The sequence below is a fragment of the Dermacentor silvarum genome, chromosome 7 (genome assembly GCF_013339745.2).
Source record: "Dermacentor silvarum isolate Dsil-2018 chromosome 7, BIME_Dsil_1.4, whole genome shotgun sequence".
Taxonomy (NCBI): domain Eukaryota; kingdom Metazoa; phylum Arthropoda; class Arachnida; order Ixodida; family Ixodidae; genus Dermacentor; species Dermacentor silvarum.
Genome location: NC_051160.1, coordinates 172,337,400 through 172,362,771, shown reverse-complemented (window position 1 = coordinate 172,362,771; position 25,372 = coordinate 172,337,400). Strand labels below are relative to the sequence as shown.

At 51.6% G+C, this 25,372-nt stretch overlaps 1 protein-coding gene across 1 annotated transcript in view; it reads left to right on the top strand.

The window, feature by feature from the left end:
- The window catches only part of LOC119458695 (zinc finger protein ubi-d4 B), a 111,027-nt gene that overhangs the window by 4,855 nt on the left and 80,800 nt on the right, over positions 1–25,372 (top strand). Inside the window, exon 3 of the mRNA XM_037720555.2 lies at positions 9,636–9,889. Within this exon, the coding sequence (XP_037576483.1) occupies positions 9,636–9,889 (254 nt within the window). The remainder of the gene's footprint in view (positions 1–9,635; positions 9,890–25,372) is intronic.

Sequence of the window (25,372 nt, the reverse complement as noted above, 5' to 3'; positions counted from 1 at the left end):
ATTTGCAGCTGGTGTGGAACATAGCATCGAAAGGAAAAAACAAATGTACATCATCTCTGCATTCGCACCATTGCTTGCTTGTGGCAGTAAAGTTGGTCAGGCAGCGATACGCAAACAATGTGTCCAAAACATGACATGTTTCTGGCTCCTGCTATCGCTTCTGCCACAAGGAGCCAGTCAAAGCACAGCCTTCGAGATCAGCTACAGTTGGGGTGTGCAAATATAAAAATGATTGAATACAAATACTTAGCTTCGAATATCGAAAAATGATATGCACGTTGGGTTAATTTGTTATGTTGGAATATTGCAATTACATTTTCAATGTTAAAAAACTAGACTAGAAAGCCATTGTACTAAAGCATTGTGTATTTAGCTCATGTTAACTTGGAAAATTTAGTAATTCCCACTAGCTGACCTCGCCAGCCTGTGCGTTATTATACTGCATCAAAGGCCTGTAAACTCGAAGGCCTTTCAGCCTGTGCCAGTCACCACTGATCGCACTTGCTGTCGTGCAATAAGCTCAGAATTAGGGGTTGCGCTACAAAAAAAAAGTGTAATAATATAACAAAAGTGCACTCTCGCTGTTCGCAAACCTGTGCCCCTTGCTACTGACAGGCTGGCTTTCCTGCCAAGTTTAGACGTTTAGTGGATAAGTGTGCTTCACAGGCGAAATTTCCCTAGCAGCACGCAATCACTCAAGATTCAGTGCAATATCGCCCCAATGTTCTTGGATTAGATCGAAACTAATGCTAAGAACCGTGTTTGCTCCCACACAGCCGGCAATATTGGCACGTGTACTTGTTTATCTTTCACCGATGAAGGCTTTTCACTGGCTAAGAAATGTTAAACGTTATTGCTTGGCGCAAGACGTGCCTGCATGTATCGGAAGTTTCTCGAACGTTATCGATGCATCTATCCGTTGTCTATTGTCACCGACGCTTATGTAATCTGATTGTATGAGCGACGTAAACTTGGACACGCAGCAGGTGTTCAAGTTCGCCACAAAACACAAACCACACACAAACAGAAGCAGCGATGAAATGGAGGCAATTTTACGACGTTTGTTGCTTTGTTTGCATGGCGCTATAAGGAAGGAGGTTTCCTTTGTATTTGACAGATGGCGCTTCGCCACAAAAAGGCGGGATTTTTAAAGTGACCAGCGTCATTCGTGCTCGCGTTGCGGGCGACTGTTTAGCATGGTTGTTAGACTGTTTGTAGACCTTTTTTGCATCGTTGCATGAGATATAACGGCGTGATTTTACGTTATTTCGATCGTCTACGGCACCGGCAATCACACCAACATAAAGTGAACAGATATTACACACGAACTTCTTAAGTGGTGTGTTCTCCCCCCCCCCCCCCAAACACACAAAGTATTTCCTCAAGGACAAAAGTGGGGAGTGGGTTCATTATGCTAATAAATATGGTATTAGTTATTCAAGATATTGCCTTGTTGTCCCAGTTTATCTTGTGACCCGTCTCCTCAGCATGCTCTGCGAGGGCATTTGTCACTTTGTGACCTTTGGTGACGTCATTCTTGTGCTCCTTTGGACGCCTGCAGAAATTTCCACTTTTGCCAATATACACCGATTGGCAATCAGCGCATGGAACCTTGTATACCACGCCAGGAAAACGTGCCCGAGATAGAGGATCCTTCACATTCATCAATTCACCTTTAGGCCTGCTTGCTGACACATGCGCAATTTGTACACCGCGTTACGAACACGAGCTAGGGCTTCGCTCACACCTCGAATATACGGGACAGCACCGCACTCCCGTCTCGATGCTGAAGTGTCCATGGATTGTCTGTCAGTGTGGTGCTTATTCATCGGGAACTTGGTTGTCCTCCGAATAAAATGCTTGAGATGCGGTTCTTCGTTAGCGTTCAAGCGCCAGGCAGCACGAAGGTAAAGCCACTCGTTGGTGCCAGCTCTATCTTGAAAGCAATCGTCTTACCCGGGGCACAGACAGGCAGTTTTCTCGTTGGGTATGCATAGAAATGCTTACACACAAAAAAAAAAAATGTTTGTAACTGACATTGTAACTTTACGTCTCCATCTAATCCATAGACTAGTCGACCAAAGTCAGAACTTGCTTTTAGTTGGAATCGACGCTGTTTTCGCTGCGCTTGTGTCTGGTTCATCATCATCATCATCAGCCTATTTTAATGTCCGCTGCAGGACGAAGGTCGATCTCCCTGCAATCTCTAATTACCCCTGTCTTGCGCTAGCTGATTCCAACTTGCGCCAGCAAATTTCCTAACTTCATCATCCCACCTAGTTTTCTGCCGTCCTTGACTGCGCTTACCTTTTCTTGGTATCCATTCTGTAACTCTAATGGTCCATCGGTTATCCATCCTACGCATTACATGGCCTGCCCAGCTCCATTTCTTCCTCTTAATGTCAATTAGAATAACCCGCCGTAGTAGCTCAGTCAGCTAAGGCGTTGCGCTGCTGAGCACGAGATCGCGGGATCGAATCCCGGCCGTGACGGCCGCATTTCGATGGAGGCGAAATGCAAAAACGCCCGTGTGCTTGCGTTGTAGTGCACGTTAAAGAACCCCAGGTGGTCGAAATTAATCCGGAGCCCTCCACTACGGCATGCCTCATAATCAGAACTGGTTTTGGCACGTAAAACCCCAGAAAGAAGAAGAAGAAGAATGTCAATTAGAATATCGGCTATCCCTGTTTGCTCTCTGATCCACAATCACTCTCTTCCTGTCTCTTAACGTTAGGCCTAACATTTTTCGTTCCATCGTTCTTTATGCGGTCCTTAACTTCTTTGTTAACCTCCAAGTTTCTGCCCCATATGTTAGCACCGGTAGAATGCAATGATTGTACACTTTTCTTTTCAACGACAGTCAGGATTTGGTAACGCCTGCTGTATGCACTCCAACCCAATTTTATTCTTCTGTAAATTTCTTTCTCATGATCAGGGTCCCCAGTGAGTAATTGACCTAGATAAACATACTCCTTTACAGACTCTAGAGGTTTGTTTGTTTGTTTTATTCGGGCATAACAGGTACAAGGTTTGCCCGCGAGGTAAGGCAAAAGGAGGGCTTAAACCTCCTGACTAGGCCTTACCTCACTGGGGCAGCAGAGATAGCGGAATTTGCAAGTTACAAAAGCATTGTGGGTAAAACAGAGATTTCATAACTACATACAAAATCTTTTATGCACACTGCAGAACACAAGTTGCTTGTAAGATAGTATACAAACGAGTTAATACATCACTAACATAAAAGTAACATATAAAGAATTTAATTATTACATCACCAATGCAACAACCAAGCATCCTTAACACTGAAGAATTAACTGTTGCATTAACATTTATACAACACATCTAGGTCAGAAGAAACATGTTCACTATGAAGTGTTTAAATTGGAAAATACAGTGTAGACCGCTTATAACGTAAGTCGCCGGAGTCGCGAATATCCGCACTATAAGCGATACTGCACTATAACCGATACTGCACTATAACCAAAACAACTATTTTGTTGTGATAATGGACGCTCCTGCGCATTTCTGCCGCCGCTGTCACCATGCTCTAAGTTCCGTATTCGCTTACTAAATAAATTAACAAGCACGGTGTCACGCGCACACCAGCAAACATGAACACATCTCGCTCGTTGAGCGCGGAAACGAAATGTCAAAATGCTCGAGTGACGAAGCGCAGCGAGCGAATTGACCTTCGTGCTATCATGCTTCTCACTTCAGCGCGACCTATAAGCGGCGAAAACACAGCGCGCGGTGGACTTTTCCCGTCGCAGATTGCTTTCAAGATAGGGCTAAGGCGATCGTATCGCCGAAGTGGATCGTCGCAGATTACGTCCTGCTTCGGTCCACTGAAACCGTTCCATTGCTTTGCGGGCAAAAATCCTCTCCTTCTGTTTGCGCCAGTCCCGAATGCAAGTTTCGGATTCTCTCAACGCCTGTGATGCGGCCCGATTTCCGTCCGTCTACGCACACATGATCACTTTCCTTTTAAATGCAGCATCATGATGAACTCGGTACTTCATTCTGATAGGGCAGACGCAGAGAGCGTGAAGACAGACGGTAGACTATTGCCAAAGCACGTGTACTGCAGCACATGGAGGAAGCTACGGTAGCTAGGCTCGACGCGCGTGCGAGGCGGCCAGTTTGAAATGCCGACGGCTATATGGTAACGCAGTTTTAGGGTCGTACTCGATTCTAACGCCACACAATTTTTGGACCTGTTTTATCGGAAAAAAGTGCACGTTAGATTCGAGTAAATACGGTATTTGTGGCTTGAGGGGAGCGTTTGCCATCTAGGTTGACTGCCTAACTTCCAGGCAGCGCCACTGCAACCGGTATTTCGTGTCCCGCAACTGCACTATAAGCGATACGTGTATACATAGAGTGCTATGGGAAAATTAACGGGAGTTAGAAAAGACCGTATTATATCCGGTCCTGCACTATAAGCGGTTACGTTATAAGTGGTCTTTACTGTAGTTCTACAATCTATAGCGACATCAGCAATGTCAGGGTATGTATTACATAAACGCTGTGGGGAGCACACGCTGCCACCTTCTCCCGCGGGCGCTCGCCCGTCGCTTGCGCACGCGGCGGTAGCCGGGCGGACATCTCGTGCGCGCACAACGCGCGCCGCGGGAGCCGGGCGGACACGGAAGAAATGCACTTTGCCCTCTCCCGGTTCTCGCTCGCCTCTCGCGACACGCGCGCCCGCGCGGGAAGAGGGAAAGTATCCGGCGGGCGAGGAGGACACTCCCCTCGCGGAAAGGTAAAAAGATATAAAAGAGCGCGACCGAGAGACCCCCGGGGCTCTCTGACCTCGCTTGACCTAACTGCCCGGACGGATTTTACCTGCTGAAAGCCGTGAGTGACCTCGTTTGCGTGACTACCACACGCGACGAGGCAAGCCTATTTTATTAGTTGTTATACAGAGCGGACTTCCCTCTGCAAGTGTGTTTTATTGCTGACAGCAATAAACGTTGTTGAGTTGACTCGCTTGTTGCCTTATTCGCCCGAACCCTGCGTAGCTGCGATTACACGCGCTACGGGTTGGGGAAGACCCCCCACATTTGGCGCCCAACGATGGGGCCCGGCTAGCTCAGTCGGTAGAGCATGAGACTCTTAATCTCAGGGTCGTGGGTTCGGCCAAGATGACGGAAGCTTTACATAAAGCACGCTGTAATCTTCGCACTGCAAGGGCACAGCAGAAGGCGCAGTACGACCGCTCGCATCGGAACGTCCACTACGGAGTGGGCGATCTGGTGCTTCGACGCCAGCACGTTCTCAGTGACGCTACCAAACAGTTCGCTGCCTCGCTGGCGCCGAAGTGGACTGGGCCGTATCCAGTGAGAGAGAAGGTTTCCTCGCTTGTTTACCGGCTCGAGAACAAGAAAGGAAAGCCGATCGGCGGACTGGTACACGTATGCGACCTGAAACGCTACGTGCCGCGTGATGAGCAGTGGGATGACGATCAGGCCCTCCCTCAACCGCGATCGGTGAGAGAGAGCAGTCAGAACTGAACGGCGAGCCCGCAGCCGCGCTACAATTTGCGTAGCAGGCGAAAGTAATCTGACTGCTAGTTGCGTAAACCGACGACTGCGAGGAACATTCGTAAGTCCGGGTGGCGTTGCATACCGCGTGAGCATACAGCCGCGCCGGACTGGCACCTTGGTAGTTCCTGCCGGGGAAGCGAACGTCTAAAGACCACGGAGCGCCGAGTATGGACGACGAGTCGTCGAGGCCACGACGGGAATGTGGCGTGAACGTTCGACGCGTGGGTGTGCGGGGTGCGGTTTCACCAAAGACAGCTGTGAGAGACAGTGCGGTGATTATCTTGTGCTGCGACTCGAATTGGCAATGATTCTTGCGAACATTCCCTTCGTAACAGATGTCGACGGGGTTCCCGGATACGGCCAACTTTGCTGCTGATCACAGTGCCGCTTCGTGCAGTTTGCTAATAATTTCCAGGAGCCGAGCAAGACGAGATACGGCCGTGCGAATTGCCTGCAGTACGCGCTGGAACAACTGACGCCCTTGCAGTACTGACGGCGCTACGCCGGCCTTGGAGCCGCACGAACCGCAAGCCGGCGGCCGGCAGACGACCACCCCTCCAGTGCAGCCGACACCTAGGGTGCAGCACTGAGAGCCACCTTCGAGCCCCGACAACGATCCCGCCTCGCAAGCCCGCCTCGCAAGCCCGAGCAGTGCAGCTGACCAGCCGCCTCCGAGTCGGCATCAAGTGTCCGCCAGCTGAGGGCCACATCACCACAACGCTTCCTCGGTCGCCAACCTCGGCGGGCACTCAGGCAAACGGACGTCCCTAGGTGCCAGCCTCAACGTACGGGGGCCTTCTTAAGGGGGGGAGGATGTGGGGAGCACACGCTGCCACCTTCTCCCGCGGGCGCTCGCCCGTCGCTTGCGCACGCGGCGGTAGCCGGGCGGACATCTCGTGCGCGCACAACGCGCGCCGCGGGAGCCGGGCGGACACGGGAGAAATGCACTTTGCCCTCTCCCGGTTCTCGCTCGCCTCTCGCGACGCGCGCGCCCGCGCGGGAAGGTAAAAAGATATAAAAGAGCGCGACCGAGAGACCCCCGGGGCTCTCTGACCTCGCTTGACCTAACTGCCCGGACGGATTTTACCTGCTGAAAGCCGTGAGTGACCTCGTTTGCGTGACTACCACACGCGACGAGGCAAGCCTATTTTATTAGTTGTTATACAGAGCGGACTTCCCTCTGCAAGTGTGTTTTATTGCTGACAGCAATAAACATTGTTGAGTTGACTCGCTTGTTGCCTTATTCGCCCGAACCCTGCGTAGCTGCGATTACACGCGCTACGGGTTGGGGAAGACCCCCCACAACGCATGGTTTCATATTCGATAGTTTGCATGCCATAGTTTGCCCTGTGTTTCTTCGTTACTATAGAGGTGTGGCGTAAGCTGTATCCTGTATGTCTACTGAGGTACTGGTTTGAAAATGTCTCAAAGTTGCTCGAGATCTCTTTTAACAACCGAATGCAGATCTTTGCTTGGTAAGAGTTTTAATATTAAGAATATTGTAGTGCATCATTAGTGTTGAAGATCCTATGTATTGATTTGAAGAATTAAGCAAACGAACAGCTCGCTGTTGTAATACCGCCAGTTTTTCTGTATCGGTTTTATTGCCGTTTCCCCATACTAATAAGCCATAGCTAAGATGGGAATGTACCAGCGATAAGTACAGTTGTCTGATAAGCCTGACGCGCACATACTAGTACCGGATTCGTTGTAGCAAACCAACTGACCATGCAACTTTAGTACGTACCTTATTTATGTGCTCTGTCCAGCTTAAGTTTTTATGAAATGTGACTCCTAGAAAAGAATCACTTGACACATGTTCTAGGTTGCGATCCACAATAGTAAAGTTTTACATCGTAACTTATTTCTTTATTCCTAGCATAAAAGTCCGTAAATTTAGTTTTTTTTCGCATTTAAGCTGAGCTGATTTAAATGTAGCCATTTGTGAAGTTCTAACCAAGATTTTGAGGTAACTTCTAGTTCCTGAAGGTCAATACCAGAAAAGAAAACGGTAGTGTCATCCGCGTACATTATTATTTGATCTGTTAATGGAACGTTTACTACAGTTAAACCTGCTTATAACGAACCTCTATATAATGAATTCCTGGATAAAATTAAGTTTTTCTATTCCCCGCCGTTACTCCATAGAAGCACATGTATTTGAGACCTCTACATAACGAAGTGGCAGCAAGAGACCCCCTCGAAATAACGAATTTTCCCCGCCGACAACCAAGAGATTTCGCCGCAAATTTTGTCACATTTGCGCGAGCAGCAACCGGAAGCACCTTCCAGTTGCTGGAAGGTGCTTCCGGAAATAAGAATGGAATTAAGAATGAAAAAAATCTCGCTTTCAGATGTAGGTGTAAGAAAAATTGTCTCGCTGAGACGATTATGAATTTAACTCTGACTATTTCGAATTGGGGAAAAATCAGATGTAGAGGTTGAAGCACCGGCATTGATAAAATGATTATTAAATCAATTAGCTGCATTGTCTCCACAGAATTGAACATCATTTACAACAATTCCTGACTGCACATTCTGTGGAGAGGAACCTATTATTTCGCGGTATATGTTCCACACTCTGCATCCATCAGTCATAGAAGTTTCAAATCAACACGTGTAGTACTCAGATTTCGCTTTCTTCAAATAACTGTTGAGACTGGCGATCCTGAATTCTGGTTCCCCTGCCAGGCTATGAACATTATCTTTGTCTTCTGCATATTAGTCTTCAAGCCCACTTTCTCGGTTAAGGTCTTTAATTATTTGTTGTAATTCATCCCCATTGTTGCAGAATAGGACAATGCCATCTGCAAACCGAGGGTTGCTGAGATATTCGCCTGTTTTAACCTCACTCCCTTTTGTTCCCGTAGAATATCCCTTAGCCAGCCTGTTCTCTTGGTTGGCTGAAGTGTATTCTATTGGAAATTATCTTGGTGAATATTTTATACAACTCACTCCTTCCCAGTCGAAGAGCTTGAATACTTCTAAGCATGCAGGGAATATCATTGGAGAGATTCTGTCTCCTTGCCGGACCCTTGATAGGTAACTTTCTACTTCTCTTGTGGAGAACCAAGGTAGCTGTGGAATCCTTGTAGATATTTGCCAAGATATTCATGTATGCCTCCTGTACTCCTTGATTTCGCAGTGCCTCTATGACTGCTGGTATCTCTACTGAATCAAATGCTTTTTCATAATCTATGAAAGCCATACAGAGAGATTGATTGTACTCCGCAGATTTCTCAATTATCTGATTGATGACATGGATATGATCCATCGTAGAATATCCCTTCCTGAAGCCAGCCTGTTCTTTTGGTTGGCTGAAGTAAAGTGTTGCCCTGATTCTATTGGAAATTATCTTGGTGAATATTTTATACAACACTGAAAGCAAGCTGATGAGTCTTCAATTCTTCAATTCTTTAACGTCTCCCTTCTTATGGATTAGCATAATGTTGGCGTTCTTCCAGCTTTCTGGTACACTTGAAGTCGTGAGTCACTGCGTATAAAGAGCCGCAAGCTTTTCAAGTATGATATTTCCTCCATCTTTGAATAAATCGACTGTGCTAGCATATGGGGGGCTAACATATGGGGCAGAAACTTTGAGGTTAACAAAGAAGCTCGAGAGCAAGTTCAGGACCGCATAAATAGCAATGGAACGAAAAATGTTAGGCCTAACATTAAGAGACGGGGAGAGAGCAGTGTGGATCAAAGAGCAAACAGGGATAGCTGATATTCTAGCTGACATTACCCAAAAAAAAGGAGCTGGGCAGGCCATGTAATGCGAAGGATAAATAACCGGTGGACCATAAGAGTTACAGAATACCAAGGGAAGGGAAGCGCAGTCGAGGACAGCAGAAAACTAGGTGGGGTCATGAAGTTAGGAAATCCGCAGACGCAATGTTGGAATCAGCTAGTGCAAGACAGGGGTAATTGGAGATTGCAGGGATATTGACGTTCGTCCTGCAGCGGACATAAAGATAGGCTGCTGCTGATGACGATGATTGTCTAAAATATCAATTAGCTGTAAGAATGAGAGCAATAATAGTAGTCGACATGTACCAGTCTCGTCAGAGCAAGCATGTATGTGCCCAGACATGCACCAGATCAGCGTGGTGGAGAATGTGGCAGCACGGCCAACTGAGGGCCTGGAGGAGGCTGGCGACAAAGGGGCCGGAGCCACGGTGGGCGGTGAGGACTCGAACCAGTCGTGGTACCTGGACGAGGCCCAGGAGTCAGCAGCCGCCCTGCTGGAGGCCACAGCAGTGGCCGACTTCCCCGACGACCCTGAGACAGACACGGAGGACTACGATGAAACATACACACGCAAAAAGAAGAAGAAGCCCAAGGTATACTGTCCTGTCCACTACACAGGTCACCATGCTTTTTTTATGCCTTACAGGGCCCTTTAGGGCAAGGGGGACGAAGAACGACATTAGTGTAGGGAAGAATAATACATTAAAAGCTCAGTAATTTGAGTTTCTAGTGGCCGAAAACAAATGTCTAAATTATCGAATGGAAAGCAAAACATGACTCCCATTACCATACTTTTACCGTAAAAACCCGCGTATAATATGGACCCACATATAATACGAGGTGTTATTTGGGGTTAGCAATAACGAAAAAAAAAAAGTTTTTACCCGCATATAATGCGAGCGAGAAAAACCCACTGAAAGCATTGAGAATCTAATCTCGTTAACTCGGAACACGCTTAATTCGAACTGACGCTGTGGTCCAGTCAAAGTTATGTGTATTGCTATGGGCGAAAACGCCCGGTAATTCGAACGCGAAAGCATTTGCGACGGTTAATTCGAACATATGGCGCACCGGCAATGCCCTCAGCAGCGCTCCAAATCAAGCGGCGGCGCCTCCGACCGGCATTGCTCCAACACCGCCATAGAGCAAAAGCTTAGGATAGACCCCTCAACGCTACGCGGAGAAAAAGAAAGCGAAAAAAAAAAAACGCGCGGCGGCAATTTCACTCTCGTATAGCAAGGTCGTCGTTCCACCGTCGCGCCGGAACACGCTTGTACGAGCCGACGTCTTGGCCAACTTCCCGACAACGGCATAAAGCAAAACTTCAGGGAAAGGGTACAGTGTAGAAAGACCTAAGTTGGCACCGCGCCGACAGGAGCGGCGGCAGGCGCGCGCGGAGCCAGTCGAAGGTGGGGTCCACAAGGGAGTTGAGAGGGATGGCAAGGGGAGCCACTGCCACCAAAGCGACGGCATTGCCAAGGCCAAATGCGCTTATCTGCCGCTGTTGTAACTTTGCAACTGGGATGTCATCCCAGCCGTGAACGCTGCCCCCTGCAACGCCGAAGTGACGCCCTGTGGCGCAATTTCCAATGGCCTCGGCAGCTAAAATAACTTTCCTTTTAAAGGAAGCTGGGTACTCCTTTCGCAGTCCCGACATCATGCGAGATAGACTAGCGAACGTGCCGATTCTTAGCGTGGTCAAAATGGCGCCCGTTGAAAGCAGCAGCAGCCTACCGACGCCACCGCAAGATGACGCATACTCCGCTACGAGTCTTGATGATGATAGCAGTGAGCAAAAACAAACCCAAAACTGCAAATTTTACGCTGAAAACTTTGGGATCCGCATATAATACGAGGCAGAAATTTTACATGGTAAAATTTAGAAAAAAACCTCGTATTATACGCGGGTTTTTATGGTACTTCACAAAGTTTTTCTAGGATGCTCGTCTGCTTTCTCACACAAATCCATGCAGGTACTGTTCTTCTAAGTCCTTCCAGGTGCTCACATGCTGTCTGCAATGTCCCAACAAAATTCTTCTAGCACATTGAGGGCAGCTTCCTTCACAGTGCGAGGGCTGTTCTTCTTGTGGCTCCTCCTCAAAGTCATTGTTTCCGTCGCCGTGCAGCAAGCCACTGACAATTTTTGATGCGAAAGCATCAAATGGCCCATTGAGTGAAATAGCTGGCCTCTCTATCCACGAAACGGGCACCTAAATTCCCATTGGCTGCGCGACGCCTTGTCGCGAGCGTGCTTCAACGGAGCAGAGCGGGTGAATCGAAACATCTGCTGCCGTGATAATGTGCTAGTGGTTACGTGAGGGGAGAGGGCATCACCGCCATGCCACGGCACCAGCACACCTCGACGGCGCAGATACGGCGATGTACCACCAAGGGACGAGACGGCTTGTCGGTGCGTGTGGGTGCCACCGTCATGCTCTCGGAAGCGGGTGTGCGGTCCGTATCTCTCTCACACACCCACTGGGCTTGGCAGCTGTGCGTACCTGCTGGCTTTGGTGGCCGCTGCTGCTTCCTCAGGTCTCTCGTTGTGCAGGACGTCAGTGGCATGCAGTGTCCTTGATTTGTCACCAATATCGTCCAAATGATTCCGGTCTACAGCCAACATGCTATTGTAGAAAGTGTACCCCAAAAAAATTCACCCGCGCCAATTAAATTGCAAAACTCGGTAACACTCGCAGAGCAAAACTCAAAGGACAGCTCAGCGGCATTTAATTAGACATAATGCTTTCGTATTCACAACTCATGAGAAGTGCTTAGGTGCCCTCAGATTTTTTCTTAATAGGAAGCTGCTTGTAGCAACAGCCAGCATCAGTACCAAAGTAATAGGTGAGTGTCAACACGTCAGGCAATACACCTCCGAAATTCTGGGAGTCATTTTGTTGTCTCGTGACAGTTTGGCCACAGTAGCATCGCAGGGCTCAGGCTCAACGAAGTCACTGTGTCTGAAACAGTTAGCGATGATGTGCCCGAGCAATTTCTCAAACGTATGCAGTTCAAACGACTCAACGTAGTACAGTGCAGTCAACTTATAACGATACCACATACAGTATAGACCACTTATAACGTAACCGCTTATAGTGCAGGACCGGATATAGTGCGGTCTTTTCAGACTCCCGTTAATTTTCCCATAGCACTCCATGTATACACGTATCGCTTATAGTGCAGTTGCGGGAACCGAAATACCGGTTATAGTGCGGCTGCCTGGGAGTACGGAAGTCAGCGGAGACGGCGAACGCTCCCCTCAAACACCCAAGGAGTGTTCGAGGAAGAAAGAGAGACGAAGGGGAGGAGAAGGGCACGTGGTGCGAACGAACAGCCAGTGAGGCTGAAACCAGAATCTTGAGTGCGAGTCGGGAAATATCACGGCGCGTATAACGAGCGAGCGCCACGAAACTGCCAACGCTCGCTTCACGATAATGGCAGTAAACGAAACTTCAGGGAGCGGGCGGCGCCGGCACATCACAGCGAAGGGCACATGCCGAGACCGTCTAATGTGAGGGAGGAGGGCGGCAGGGAAGCGGATATCGCCACGTCAACTCCGCCACTTCGGTGGCTACCCTCGCCCTCCCTCGTAGCTCTCTCACTTTCGACTGTCACCGGGCGCACCCGCTGCCAGGCGCCGCTGCTCCAGCCGGCCCGACGCCAGCTCCCCAAAGTTTCGTTTTCTGCCATTATCGGGAAGCGGTCGTTGGCCGGCCTGGGACACCGCCGCTGCTTCCCTCTGCATCGTAGCCGCAGCGTGCAAGGTCAACACGTGACTAGAAACTAGAGGAAGCATAAAGGAGAAAGAAGGGTTCACTGCCATTTTCTACGCGTGGCTATGGTAGTGTGGCTGAGACGTCGGTACGTACTGTGGGTTCTTGGTGTCTCACAGGAGACCAACCACCGCGGGTTCGAGCTTAGCGAGCCACAGGGCCGCGTCAGCCGTCGCCTCCAGCACCGCTCGCGCGCGAGCTCAGAGGCCGCAAGGGGCTACCGAGCAACGCACGCAAAAACACAGTAAAGCCCTGAGTTGACAGAAACCGTTTACTGAAACCGTCGGCACCAGCACTGCACAAACGCCCGCACGGAGGGGAGCCAAAGGGGTCCCCCACCAGGGCGAAAATACAATAACAGGCGCCTATAGCACGTCGCGGCGAGAGCACAGGCTCAAGCTGGGACACGCCGCTAGGAAAAGTCCCGGCGGCTATGCTACTTGCTCTGGCGATAACCAATGGGTCAACTCGCGAGAGCACGGGCAATATCCTTCGGCTTAGGCTTTCGGCAAGTGCGGCTCGGCGAGGTACGACCTCGCGCGAGCACTAATGGCACCGCTCGCCGGCTTAGCGTCGGGAAAGGATCAGCACAAAGTACGCGCTCCCCGCACGGGCAAAGGCACCGTGCGCGAGCTCCAGTCCTAGTCACAAAGGTGTCGGCGGACGAGAGGAAAGCATGAGCGTACCGTGTGCTGGTCCCCGGAGAGAAGTCCACGCTTCCCCGCTAGCGGCCGACAACCGGCCGCGTAGTGACGTCGGCGCCCCGCCCTCACCGCCAACTGCCGCGTGCGCAGCGCCACCGCGGGAACCGGTTAGGCGGCGCGGGCGGAGAAGGAGGCCAGCGGGGAACGATGGCGAGGGATGGCAGAGCAGGCGAAGCGCGCGCAATCATGCCGGCGCAACCCTCAATCCCCACATCCTCCTCTCCTTAAATGCCCCCCTACCTGCCTGGCGAAACAGCTAGTAGGGGCTTATGCATCAAAGACAATTGAGTCTTTCATGCACAAGCTAAATGCTAACCTCAGCCCAGCTAGTACTCTTAAAACACCGCGTTCCATATTTCATGCACTATAATAATTATAATTATTATTATATACAAGGATCGTGGAAAAATAAAAAATTAAACTGATACGCTCTATAATACAAAAAAAAAAATTGCCGCGAGAGGGGGGAGAAATATTAACAAAATAGTCGGCCGCTGGCGTGGGACAGTGTCCAAGGTGCGAAGGGGAAACGGCGCGTAAAGTTCTGTGGCTAGGGTCGGTGGCCGAAGACGTAGGAGTCTCGAGGGCAGTCTTGATAGCAGGAACGGGCTCACCGTTGGTAGATCGGAGTTGTTGCTTTCGTGGTGGTGGCGATCCCTAACTCCAGCCGGATGGGGCAGGACACTGCCGGATCAGCTGGCCACGCCGCCGGAGCCAAGATGAAAGGGGCAGCCACAACCGTGGCTGCAAGGCGTTTGCACAGCGGCGGCGACCGCAGAGAGCCGGGCTCTCTGTCTGTCGTCAGAGGGTCAGTGACCCCGTCCACCTTCAGTGTCCACGACGATCTGATGCTGCAGTTGGTGCGACTTCTGGTTGCTTCGAAGAGCAACAGGCACCACGCACGCACGCGCACACACTCCTTGCGGTTTTCTCCAAGCTGCGCAACACTCCCAAACACCGCCATGCTCATCGCCGTACACAACGCGCCGCGCCATAGAAGGCGCAAAGCGTCCTTCGTCCCCCTCACACCGACGAGTCAATGGGACCATTGTCCACTCCCGCGCCTGACGACCGCGCAAATCAACAACCCCCCCTCTCGGCAAAGAGAGAAAAAAAAAAAGGAAAAAAAAAGAACAAGAAAAACAAAAATCTTCACCGTCTACGTACAAGAAAAAAAAAACACGTAATGAATTAAACTATAAGGCTTTACACGCGAAAATTAAACACATAAAAAAAACATAAATATACTCAGCGTGCGCACTTAAAAAAAATGAAAAAAAAAGATGCACACTGTTAAAACACTACATAAACACACTTGCAATACGCTGGGCTGGGACTAGCTTCTTTTCGTGCACTGGCCGCAAAGAAGCTAGCCCACTGAGGCTACGCGTTTTACTGAGGGCCTTCGATTGCAGAAAAGTCCGTCGTCCGGCGCGAAATCACACAGGTGACCGCTTCCTCAGATTGTACCGGTGCGTGGTCCGAATGCGGTCCGTTGCTCCGGGTGTGCCCCGTTGCTTGCGCGCAATGCCACTGGGCACTGGCGCAAGCTCGTCGGACTGTGACGCAAAGGCCTTCAGGTCGGCGATATGGGCACGGCTGAGTTTTCCCGAAAAGGGATCCTTCAGCAAGTACGCGAGTGGAGACCAAACTTTCTCTACTCGGTACGGACCAAGCCACTTAGGAGCGAGCGAGGCTGAGAACCCCTTGGTCGCATCGCTAAGAGCGTGGTTGCGCTTCAGGACAAGATCACCTACCTTAAATGAAAGATGGCGATGCTTCCGGTCGTATTGAGCCTTCTGCTGGGCCCTGGCCGACGCCAAACTCTGCCTTGCTCTACAGAGAGCCCGACAAAGCCTGTCCCGAAGTGCTGAAGCGTAAGCAGAACAGTCTGCCGGCGCTTCCTCGTCCCCGAGCTGGCATTGCATGACACTGGTCACCGGATTAGCCAACTCCCTTCCAAAATTGAGAAAGGCGGGAGAGAAACCAGTTGAGCGATTCTCGGAGGTTCGGACTGCAAACGCGAGTTCACTCAAGTGGTCTGCCGAATCCTTTTGACGTTCGGCAAAGGCCGCTAACATTGGTTTAAGAGTTCTATTGAGTCTCTCCGTCAAATTGGACTGGGGATGGTAGGGCGAAGTGGTGCAGTGATTAATTCCCAGGGAACGGCACGTAGCACCAAACACCCGAGCGGTGAAATAGGACGCATTGTCCGTAATCAGTCGTTTCGGAAAGCCGAACCGACAAAACACTTCCTGTAGCCTTTCCAGCACCGCTCGCGCTGTCACTTTACGAAGCGGAAACAGTTCCACCCATTTAGAAAAATGATCAACGACTACCATCAGGTGTGTGAACCCCTGCTTACTCCTGGGGAACGGCCCCATAAGATCGCAAGTGGCCACTTGCCACGGACGCTCACTGTCGATTGGTTTCATCAGCCCGGGCAGCTTGACACCCCTTGATTTCACCATTTGACAGACATGGCAGGAACGGCAATAGCGAAAAATGTCACGCTTTATGCCAGGCCAGGTCACAGTTTGGCTTAGTTTCGCAAAAACTTTAGAGCCACTCAAATGACCGGCCAAGGGTTCGTCATGAGAACATCGCAACAGTGCGCTTCTCAGACTTTTGGGGATAACCACCTTAAACGGGTCCACAGCGTCATCATCGGTGGCTATGTATTTCAGCAGGAGCCCATCATGATCCAGCAAATATAAATCCGCGGGGGACTCGGCGACACACGCTGTTTCCGGCCCCCCTGCGCCCGCCGCACTACCAGCAGCGTCTCGGCGCTCCGTCTCCCTGAGACCGTCGCTCACTCCGCGACAAAACAGATCAATTTGCTGGGCCTTCAGTAGCTCTTGCCTGCTGAAAGCGATTCCAATTCTCCCAAAGGGGAGGTTGGTCTCGTCCCCACTCAGGACTGCAGCCATCGGCATCATGGGTTCGCTTTCGAGAAGCTCCCCCGCACGCACGCTTTCCGGCGCGCTGCTTGCCTGGAGCGCGGAGAAACAGGTTTGCCCGCTTGTGGACTCGCCTCTCTCTCCGCTCGTTTCGCCCCCGACGCTAGCTGGCGCTAAGGCACCGGCAGCGGCTGCTGCACCTGGAGAAAAGCTCTGGGTGGACAATGGGGCACGAGATAGCGCGTCAGCTACCACGTTGGCACTTAGATGTAGTGCCTCTTCATGCCGTGTCGCTCTATCCCACCGGGGATTGTGAGTCGACAAGCGCATAGCGCAGGGGCTTGCCCCTGAATTCTGCGCGCGACACGGTTCGTGCCGTGCCTCTCGATCCCACAGGGGACCATGAGCGGGCGAGCGCGAAGCTCGGGGGCTTGCCCCCGAACTCGGCACGCGACACGACTCCGACGCCTCATCTGCACAGGCAGAATCGGACGCCGGCGGACTGATGAACGGCTTTAGCAACGTGAACTGACCGTCGCGATAGCCGCCATTCGCAATGTCCACAACGATCCCAGTTTTAAGGAGAAAGTCCCTGCCGAGAATCACAGGAACACTGAGCCCTGGGAGATGAACGAAACGCGTGCGTCTCATTCTCTCCCCCCACCTGACAGTCAGCCTTGCGGCGCCAGCCCAATGGGCTACGCCTTTCGCAAGATTGAATGTCGTTCGGCAGTCCCGCAAGCGCACTGCGTGCTTTTGCAAGTGGGACAAAAACTGTTCGCCGAACAACGAAGCGCTTGCGCCCGTGTCCAGCAGCGCCGAAAATTCGCGGCCGGCAATGGTCACCGGAATAAACGGCGCGTGCGTACCAGCAACACAACCTGCTCGGTACGCCGAGGGAACAAGCAAAGGTTCGGTCACTCGTGCCTTCGCGAGCGACCTGCTATCCCGTTTCCCGGCCTCACAGGAGACCGGGGCGCGGTGCAATCCCTTGCAATGTGCCCTCGTTGTTGGCAGTGAAAACAGCGTACTCCGCCGCGGTATCTTTCCCGAGGCGGAGCAGCCTCAGCTCCCTGCCGGGGTCGGCTCGCCGCTTGATAACGAGCGTTTCCCTCCGCGATGCGCTGGGTTGAAAAGCGTCCCTGCGCATGCGTTTCGGTCGGTGGCGCAGCACAGGCTGCCCGCTTCCCGTGCGTGCAAGGGTCGAGAGCGCGCGCGCTCAGTTCCCAAACACACCCGTTTGCAGCCGCAAAGGCAGCTTGGCCGGGTTGTTGCTGTTGGGGAAAGGGCTCAGGCCCTCTCCACGCGCAGCTCGGCTCAAGGGCCTCGCTGGCGGGCGGCGATAATGTCACCTTGAATGCGCTTTGCCTCGGCGGCTAATTTCTCCAGATTTCGGAAGCGGCCGCCGCGCAGGTACGCCGAAAAGGTCGGATGTGCCTGCCTGATCACCCGTTCGATGCGTTCCTCGTTCGAGGCATTGGGCTCGGCGACGAAGAAAAGGTCTTGCATCGCCCGTACGTACTCCTGAAGCGACTCATCAGGAGCCTGTGTACGTAGCCCAAGCTCTCGCCGCATCCTACTCTCGTAGTCAGCGGGTAGGAATTCACGCAGGAATGTCGCGCGGAACTCCTCGAGGGTTGTTGCACGGTGTCAGGAAAGCCTGTATCACGTAGCCGCCGAGTCAGTGAGTGCAACAGGGACGACGCGTCCGAGTACATCCTGATCGTTCAAACCCAGAGCTCTCTGGTAGCGTGCGAGGGAGTAACAGTAGTCCCTGGCACTAAGCAGGTCACCGTATCCGCTGTAGGTCGGGACTGCCAACCGCACAGCGGGGTGAGCGCATTTCGGAACAGCCGACAGCGTTTTAACTGGCCCAGAGAGCGCCTGGATCATTTCGGCGGCGTTATGCAACAGCATCTGTGCGCCTGCTCCAAAGGGAGCCGTTGGCGCGTTAGCGGCGCGATCGAGCAAGGATGAACTGACGTCCAGCTCGATCAGCTGCGCGGTTTCCACAGGGATACCGGCCGGCGCGCCGCCGTCCCCAGAGCAAAAAGGGCTCCTAGCGGGGTGCGCCTGCTGTCGTTCACAGCTGCCACTTGAGGCAGCTATACGTGAATTGCTTAGGCCGCTTGCAGCCAGCGTTGACAAAACAGGCGCGTGCTCGATCGTTGTGCCAGTGGGCGCCACCGAATGTACTCCAAAGGGAGACGTATGAGCGGAATTCGTGGTCGCCGTGATTGAAGGTTCCCCACAGGGGGCCGCGGCATACCACTGGTTTTGGCTGTTCAATTGAGAAGCAGCCAGTGTCGATACAACAGGTGTGTGCTCGATCGGTGTGCCACTGGGCGCCACCGAGTGTACTCCAAAGGGAGATGTATGAGCAGAATTCGTGGTCGCCGTGATTGAAGGTTCCCCACAGGGGCCCGCGGCATACCACTGGTTTTGGCTGTTCAATTGAGAAGCAGCCAGTGTCGATACAACAGGTGTGTGCTCGATCGGTGTGCCACTGGGCGCCACCGAGTGTACTCCAAAGGGAGACGTATGAGCAGAATTCGTGGTCGCCGTGATTGAAGGTTCCCCACAGGGGGCCGCGGCATACCACTGGTTTTGGCTGTTCAATTGAGAAGCAGCCAACGGGCAAAAGTCGGAGAGGGCTAAGGCCCCGTTTCCGCGCTGCGCTCCGTTTACTCCCGAAGGAGTCAATGATCGGGAGCGCTGCGACATCGCACTGCTTGGCATTCCAAAGGGAGCCGTGGCAGACGAATGTGCCTGTGTGCACTGTTCGGAGAGGGCTCTGGCCCCATTTTCAAACAACGCTACTGCTCCAAAGGGAGCTGGTACGTAGCGCCTCGCGTTGCCGTCCCCACAGGGGGTCGTTACAAGCGAGGGTGCTGGAGTGCGCTGCTCTAGGGGGGGCCTGGCCCCGTTCTCGAGCAACGCGGCGTCTGCTAGCACTAACAAAGGACAAAGGTCACTACGCCTAGCAGACATAACGCGGCGAGTCCAATTCGCTAAGGCGTATTGACTCGGCTAAGCACAGACAAAGGCTTAATGAGCCTTTGAATCCGCGTTGGGCGCCAGTGTGGGTTCTTGGTGTCTCACAGGAGACCAACCACCGCGGGTTCGAGCTTAGCGAGCCACAGGGCCGCGTCAGCCGTCGCCTCCAGCACCGCTCGCGCGCGAGCTCAGAGGCCGCAAGGGGCTACCGAGCGACGCACGCAAAAACACAGTAAAGCCCTGAGTTGACAGAAACCGTTTACTGAAACCGACGGCACCAGCACTGCACACACGCCCGCACGGAGGGGAGCCAAAGGGGTCCCCCACCAGGGCGAAAATACAATAACAGGCGCCTATAGCACGTCGCGACGAGAGCACAGGCTCAAGCTGGGACACGCCGCTAGAAAAAGTCCCGGCGGCTATGCTACTTGCTCTGGCGATAACCAATGGGTCAACTCGCGAGAGCACGGGCAATATCCTTCGGCTTAGGCTTTCGGCAAGTGCGGCTCGGCGAGGTACGACCTCGCGCGAGCACTAATGGCACCGCTCGCCGGCTTAGCGTCGGGAAAGGATCAGCACAAAGTACGCGCTCCCCGCACGGGCAAAGGCACCGTGCGCGAGCTCCAGTCCTAGTCACAAAGGTGTCGGCGGACGAGAGGAAAGCATGAGCGTACCGTGTGCTGGTCCCCGGAGAGAAGTCCACGCTTCCCCGCTAGCGGCCGACAACCGGCCGCGTAGTGACGTCAGCGCCCCGCCCTCACCGCCAACTGCCGCGTGCGCAGCGCCACCGCGGGAACCGGTTAGGCGGCGCGGGCGGAGAAGGAGGCCAGCGGGGAACGATGGCGAGGGATGGCAGAGCAGGCGAAGCGCGCGCAATCATGCCGGCGCAACCCTCAATCCCCACAGTACACGCATATTCCGGCGTAACGCAGAATCTGCGACCTTGCCATTTGAGAGAAGGTGAAATTTCCACCGCGTTCTTGTTTTCTTCCTTTATTTTTTCGTTCGCTCGCAATCATTGAGGGGTCTCTCCTAAGCTTTTACCCTATGGCGGTGCCGGAGTAATGCCGGTCGGAGGTGCCGCCGCGTGAATTATTTCGAATTAACGAGATTCGACTGTAAATAGAATGCAAACATTCTCGCTGCATTCCTCGACTGTCGCATACGCGTGGCGGCTCGGTGCACATGTTTTGCATATGTGCGGGCCTTGAAAATTGTTGCTTTGGTTATAGTGCGGTACCGCTTATAGTGCGGATATTCGCGACTCCGGCGACTTACGCTATAAGCGGTCTACACTGTATAACGATATATCGGTTATAACGATGAGTCGACATAACAGTGTCAACTTATGCATTAGGGCTATGAGAAAAAAACCATATATAACGATACGTTATTCACTGCGTATCAGATATATCGATAGAAATTTTGCTTCTGGGCAGCGTTTTTCATGCAGAATAATCGTGAAATTTGCGTTCCTAAGTTGCCCTTAAGAGGGGACGCGGGTTCTAGAATGGTAAAAAACCGCTGAAAAATTGATTTCTGGAAAAACGCATTTTAGGAATGTTTGGTCCTTCAAGCAGCTGCCCTCAAATAATTAACCCTGATTTCGATCGGTAAATAGGAAAAAATCAGCAAAACGCTACGGGAGACGCGAAATGACCTGCGGCAGGCAAAATTTGTTCAAACTTTTTGCGCGTGCCACGGGTGCAGCCGCCAACCAACCGCCGCCATCTTGGGCTTATTTTGTAGCTGTTTTCTTTGTGAGCATTTTGCGCCAGCTCAATATGGCGCCGCTCAAGCTGAACGATCGCTCTCGCCTCTTTTCCAAAGGGTGGTTCCGGGCCTCTGATTGGGGGGAGCGCGCGCACGCAAGGCGAGCCCCCTGTCTCGCGCCTCCTATTGGCTGGCACGCACACCGAGGCGGCCATTTTGCTTTTTCTTTTTTGCTTTGCCTGCGCCACCGTATCTCCGTTGCTCCCGGTTTCTCGCGGTTGTCTGCTACGCTTGTGTTCACGCGGCTCACGCACCGTCTTTTCGTCTTGCGCTCGTGTGAAGATAACACGTTAATCTTACGGAAAGAAACGAAAGCGTCCATGGAACGCACGGCTGAAGATCGCGGACAAAGGCGCGCTACCCGAATGGCCGGAACCACCTGTTGCGTCCGAAGCCGCACATTAACGTCGCTGTTGATTCTACTGGGCATAGCTGCGGATCTGAATTCATCGGATCGTCAGCCAGTGCGTCCAGTGGCATCCAAGACCGCGTTGATACGGCTTACTATTCAGTGGGCGAGTCGGCTGAGCGCGCGATAAGTGCGGCGATCTTGAAGGAGTGTCTGGCATCATAGTGCGCAACGGAGCGGAAATTCAAGCTGCTAGTCGCAAAAGCTTCGGAAGTCGCAAAATGATCATCTAGACAGTAGTGCTACCAAGGTTAGGCTTTCAAAACTGCACAAGCCACCAACGAACCCTGCATATACAGCCCTGGCATGCTGTAGAGCGAAGTGTTGTTGAATGAAAATAATCAATTTTGATCATTCAATAAATATTCCATAAATGCATGATCTTGACTTGAACATTGTGTAACTTTATTTGTCTATGGAAAGGCTACTTTATTATGCAATTTTTGTATTCATTTAGCTTGCAGGCCACAAGAACGGGCACATGAAGTGGTAAATGTAGTTTCTCATGCTGGTTTAGGGACAGTATATGGCTTTATGACAAGCTTTTCCCAGTTTTCTGGCAGGGTACAGTTATATATTTAATAGTATAGTCATTCTCCTGAAGAATAGAGCTACAAAATGATGTCATTAATATTGCTGTAGTAATTGGGATTTACTGCGCCATCCTGATACAATCGACGAAAATTGCGCCTAACTGCGCCAAACAGTCTCGGATTTGACGGCGTCTATCGCCAATGGCACCACCGGCGAATTAAAACGTTCAAAGTGACGATAGGGCGAGCCTTAGTTGCAACCTTAGCTGCAAACAGGAGACAAGAAAGCTCTAGCACGTACGTCCCAATTAAAGTCACTGGAACCTGGAAAGTACCGCAGCCCTTTTCTCTTAGCCGCCGTGCCGCCGATTGGTCAGTTGCCGTCAGGTGATCACTTTCCACTATAGATGGCGGATCTAAGCCGCGCCGGAGGAGATAAGCAGACAGACATCGCTCGCACACGCCCCGCGTACGAGTCATCAACGAGGTCAGATTTTGCATTTTGTATAATTTAGTGTATATGTAACTTTCGTAGACTTAAAACAAAACGAGAGGAAATGCCCGGGTGCTGCACGTTCGGGTGCAGCAACCGCCGGGAGTCCGGGAAAACGCTTTTCGCGATACCAGTTAAGCGGAAAGAGCGACAGCAAGCGCCGTGCTATCTCTGGCTGCACCGGATAAAGAGCGACAAGTTCACTCCCACTTGGTGAACTTGTTGATATCGCAAAGCTGAGAAGCTCCTTGCGGTATTTCATCGAACTCCCTAAATGCCATAATGTGATGGAAAAGCTTCTTCGCGCATTTGCTTTGAAGACTGCAGTTTGCCTTGAGTAAACAAAGCGAGGAGATGCTCAGAAATATGCAGAACTGAGCAAAATGTGGCTCGAAGAGCGACGGAATACGTGCGGCTGTGTCAAAAATAACAAAGTGTAGTGAGCAAACCACTGCAATAAAGGATCGATCGACCTGTCAATGTTGAAAATTAAAATATATATTTTCTCATGTGTTGTTTAAAACAACACGAACATGACCTGGTTAATTCTGTTTTAGCATCCCTTTTCTTGTAGTGCAGTCAGGGACCGTTTATTTTCATAGAATTAGATCTGTATGAAACATATCGTGCGCGGTTAAATCAGTAGCCACGTTAGAAAGCGATAATATCCACGCGTATAAACGATTTTGTGGCAGCGCTTGATACCTAGTCATCCGGAAAAAAAAATATTGTGTGACACACGAGCATCGGGATCGCTTTGCACTTAGAACGGGTGGCGTGGCGCACAGCTGAATGCTTCACTTTCCGAGTGCAGTAGCCGACCGATTTTCCGGACTTCGCGGGGACTGAAAAATCGAGCAGTCCGAAAAACCGAACAGACCCCAAAACCTTGCCCCCCCCCCAAGAGAAAAAAATTATGAGGCTTAGAGCGGCTTAAGAAAAATGTCGCACTTTCGCCCAAAAGGCGGAGCATCGATTGCGATAGCCAATTAATAGACAGCGATACGAAGTAAGGATGTTAGTTTTATCGGCCGTATAAAGTTGTAAATATGCGCTTACTAACTAAATAAGCACGGTGTCACGCGCGCACACGTTACATGAACACATCTCGCTCGATGACCGCGGGCATATTGACCTTCGCGCTGTCTATTCTCTCGCTTCAACGCGAACGTCGAAAAAAAAAATGAAACAAAAAAACGGCGCATACGAAGCTAGTGGCACTCGGCGCAAGCCCTTTGTACCCGTCGCAGATGGCGGACGCACACTTCGGCCACATAGCAGATCGCTTTCAAGATATGGTGCCTGCGCGGCAGCTCCGTCGGCAGCCGCAAGAGCAGAATGCAACTCCCCACCGTCTCCGCCGCCTTCTCCCCGTGCCCTGCTACCAAACGAAGTCCGCGATCGCCTTCGGCCGCCTTGCTCTCTCGCGTGCGTGAGAATAAATTGCGGTTGCTGGCTGACCCTCGCAAGCTTTCACCCGCACACTGCATACGGACCGAACAAAAAAGAAAAGCAAGTGCGTCTTTTTAGAACGTTTTGTCGGCCAAGGAAGAGCGGGCATGGCCTCGGAGACGAGGGGATAGCGTGCGTTTACTGATCTTGAAGGCTATACAGGGGGGGACTGGAAGCCAAGCCAGCGGAAAATCCAACATGGCGGCCTCCAAGATCGGGTAGCGTGGCTCGGAGTGAGCGATTTAGTCCGGAAAATCGAACATTGGCTCCTAGATTCGTCCGAAAAATCGCTCGCGAAAATGCATTAGCTCTATGGGAATCCTGCCAGTACATCTATGAAGTCCGGGATATCCAACAAGTCCGAATTTTTGGAGTCCGAAAAATCCGTCGGCTGCTGTACTTGTAATTTAGATCGTATCTAGCTAAACGAAATGCGGTTTTGTTTGTGGATTTCACAGGGCCCACTGCGGCAGCCATCGTGCTGTTCTTCACTGTAGCAAGCTTAGAAAACCCGAGGAAGAGCTGCTCGTCTTTGCCGCGCAGTGTTGCCTGTGCAGTGTTGCCTGCACTCGCTCCGGCGGTAGCGGTACTTTCAAAGTTCCAGGTTCCAGTGACTTTAGCAGTGCCACGCACGGCGCCGACGCGGCGTCTGTCTGCCTTGCAAGGCGGCTCGACGGCAAAGTGCGGTTTCTGCCGAGGCTCGCGGCTTCAAGGTTAATGGACGATTCATCGGCGGACGTTATCTACTCCGGAAACGCAGCTAGTAGCTTGTTTGAAGCACAGCATGACGGGGTTATAATAACTGCGTGCCGCCAATGTGTCCATCATTTCTGTTCCTGGATATTACCGATGACATCTGGGAAAACTAGCAATATACGAAATGATATCAATATGTGTCTGTGTGTATCGCATGCACACAAGTGCATTGTTTTCTCCACGAGATCTGCAATAGATGGAAATGTTTACGAAGCTTCTCGTGAGAACATAAGAATTATTCAGGTAATTGAATGTAAATTGCAACTCGCTTTTTCGAAATACT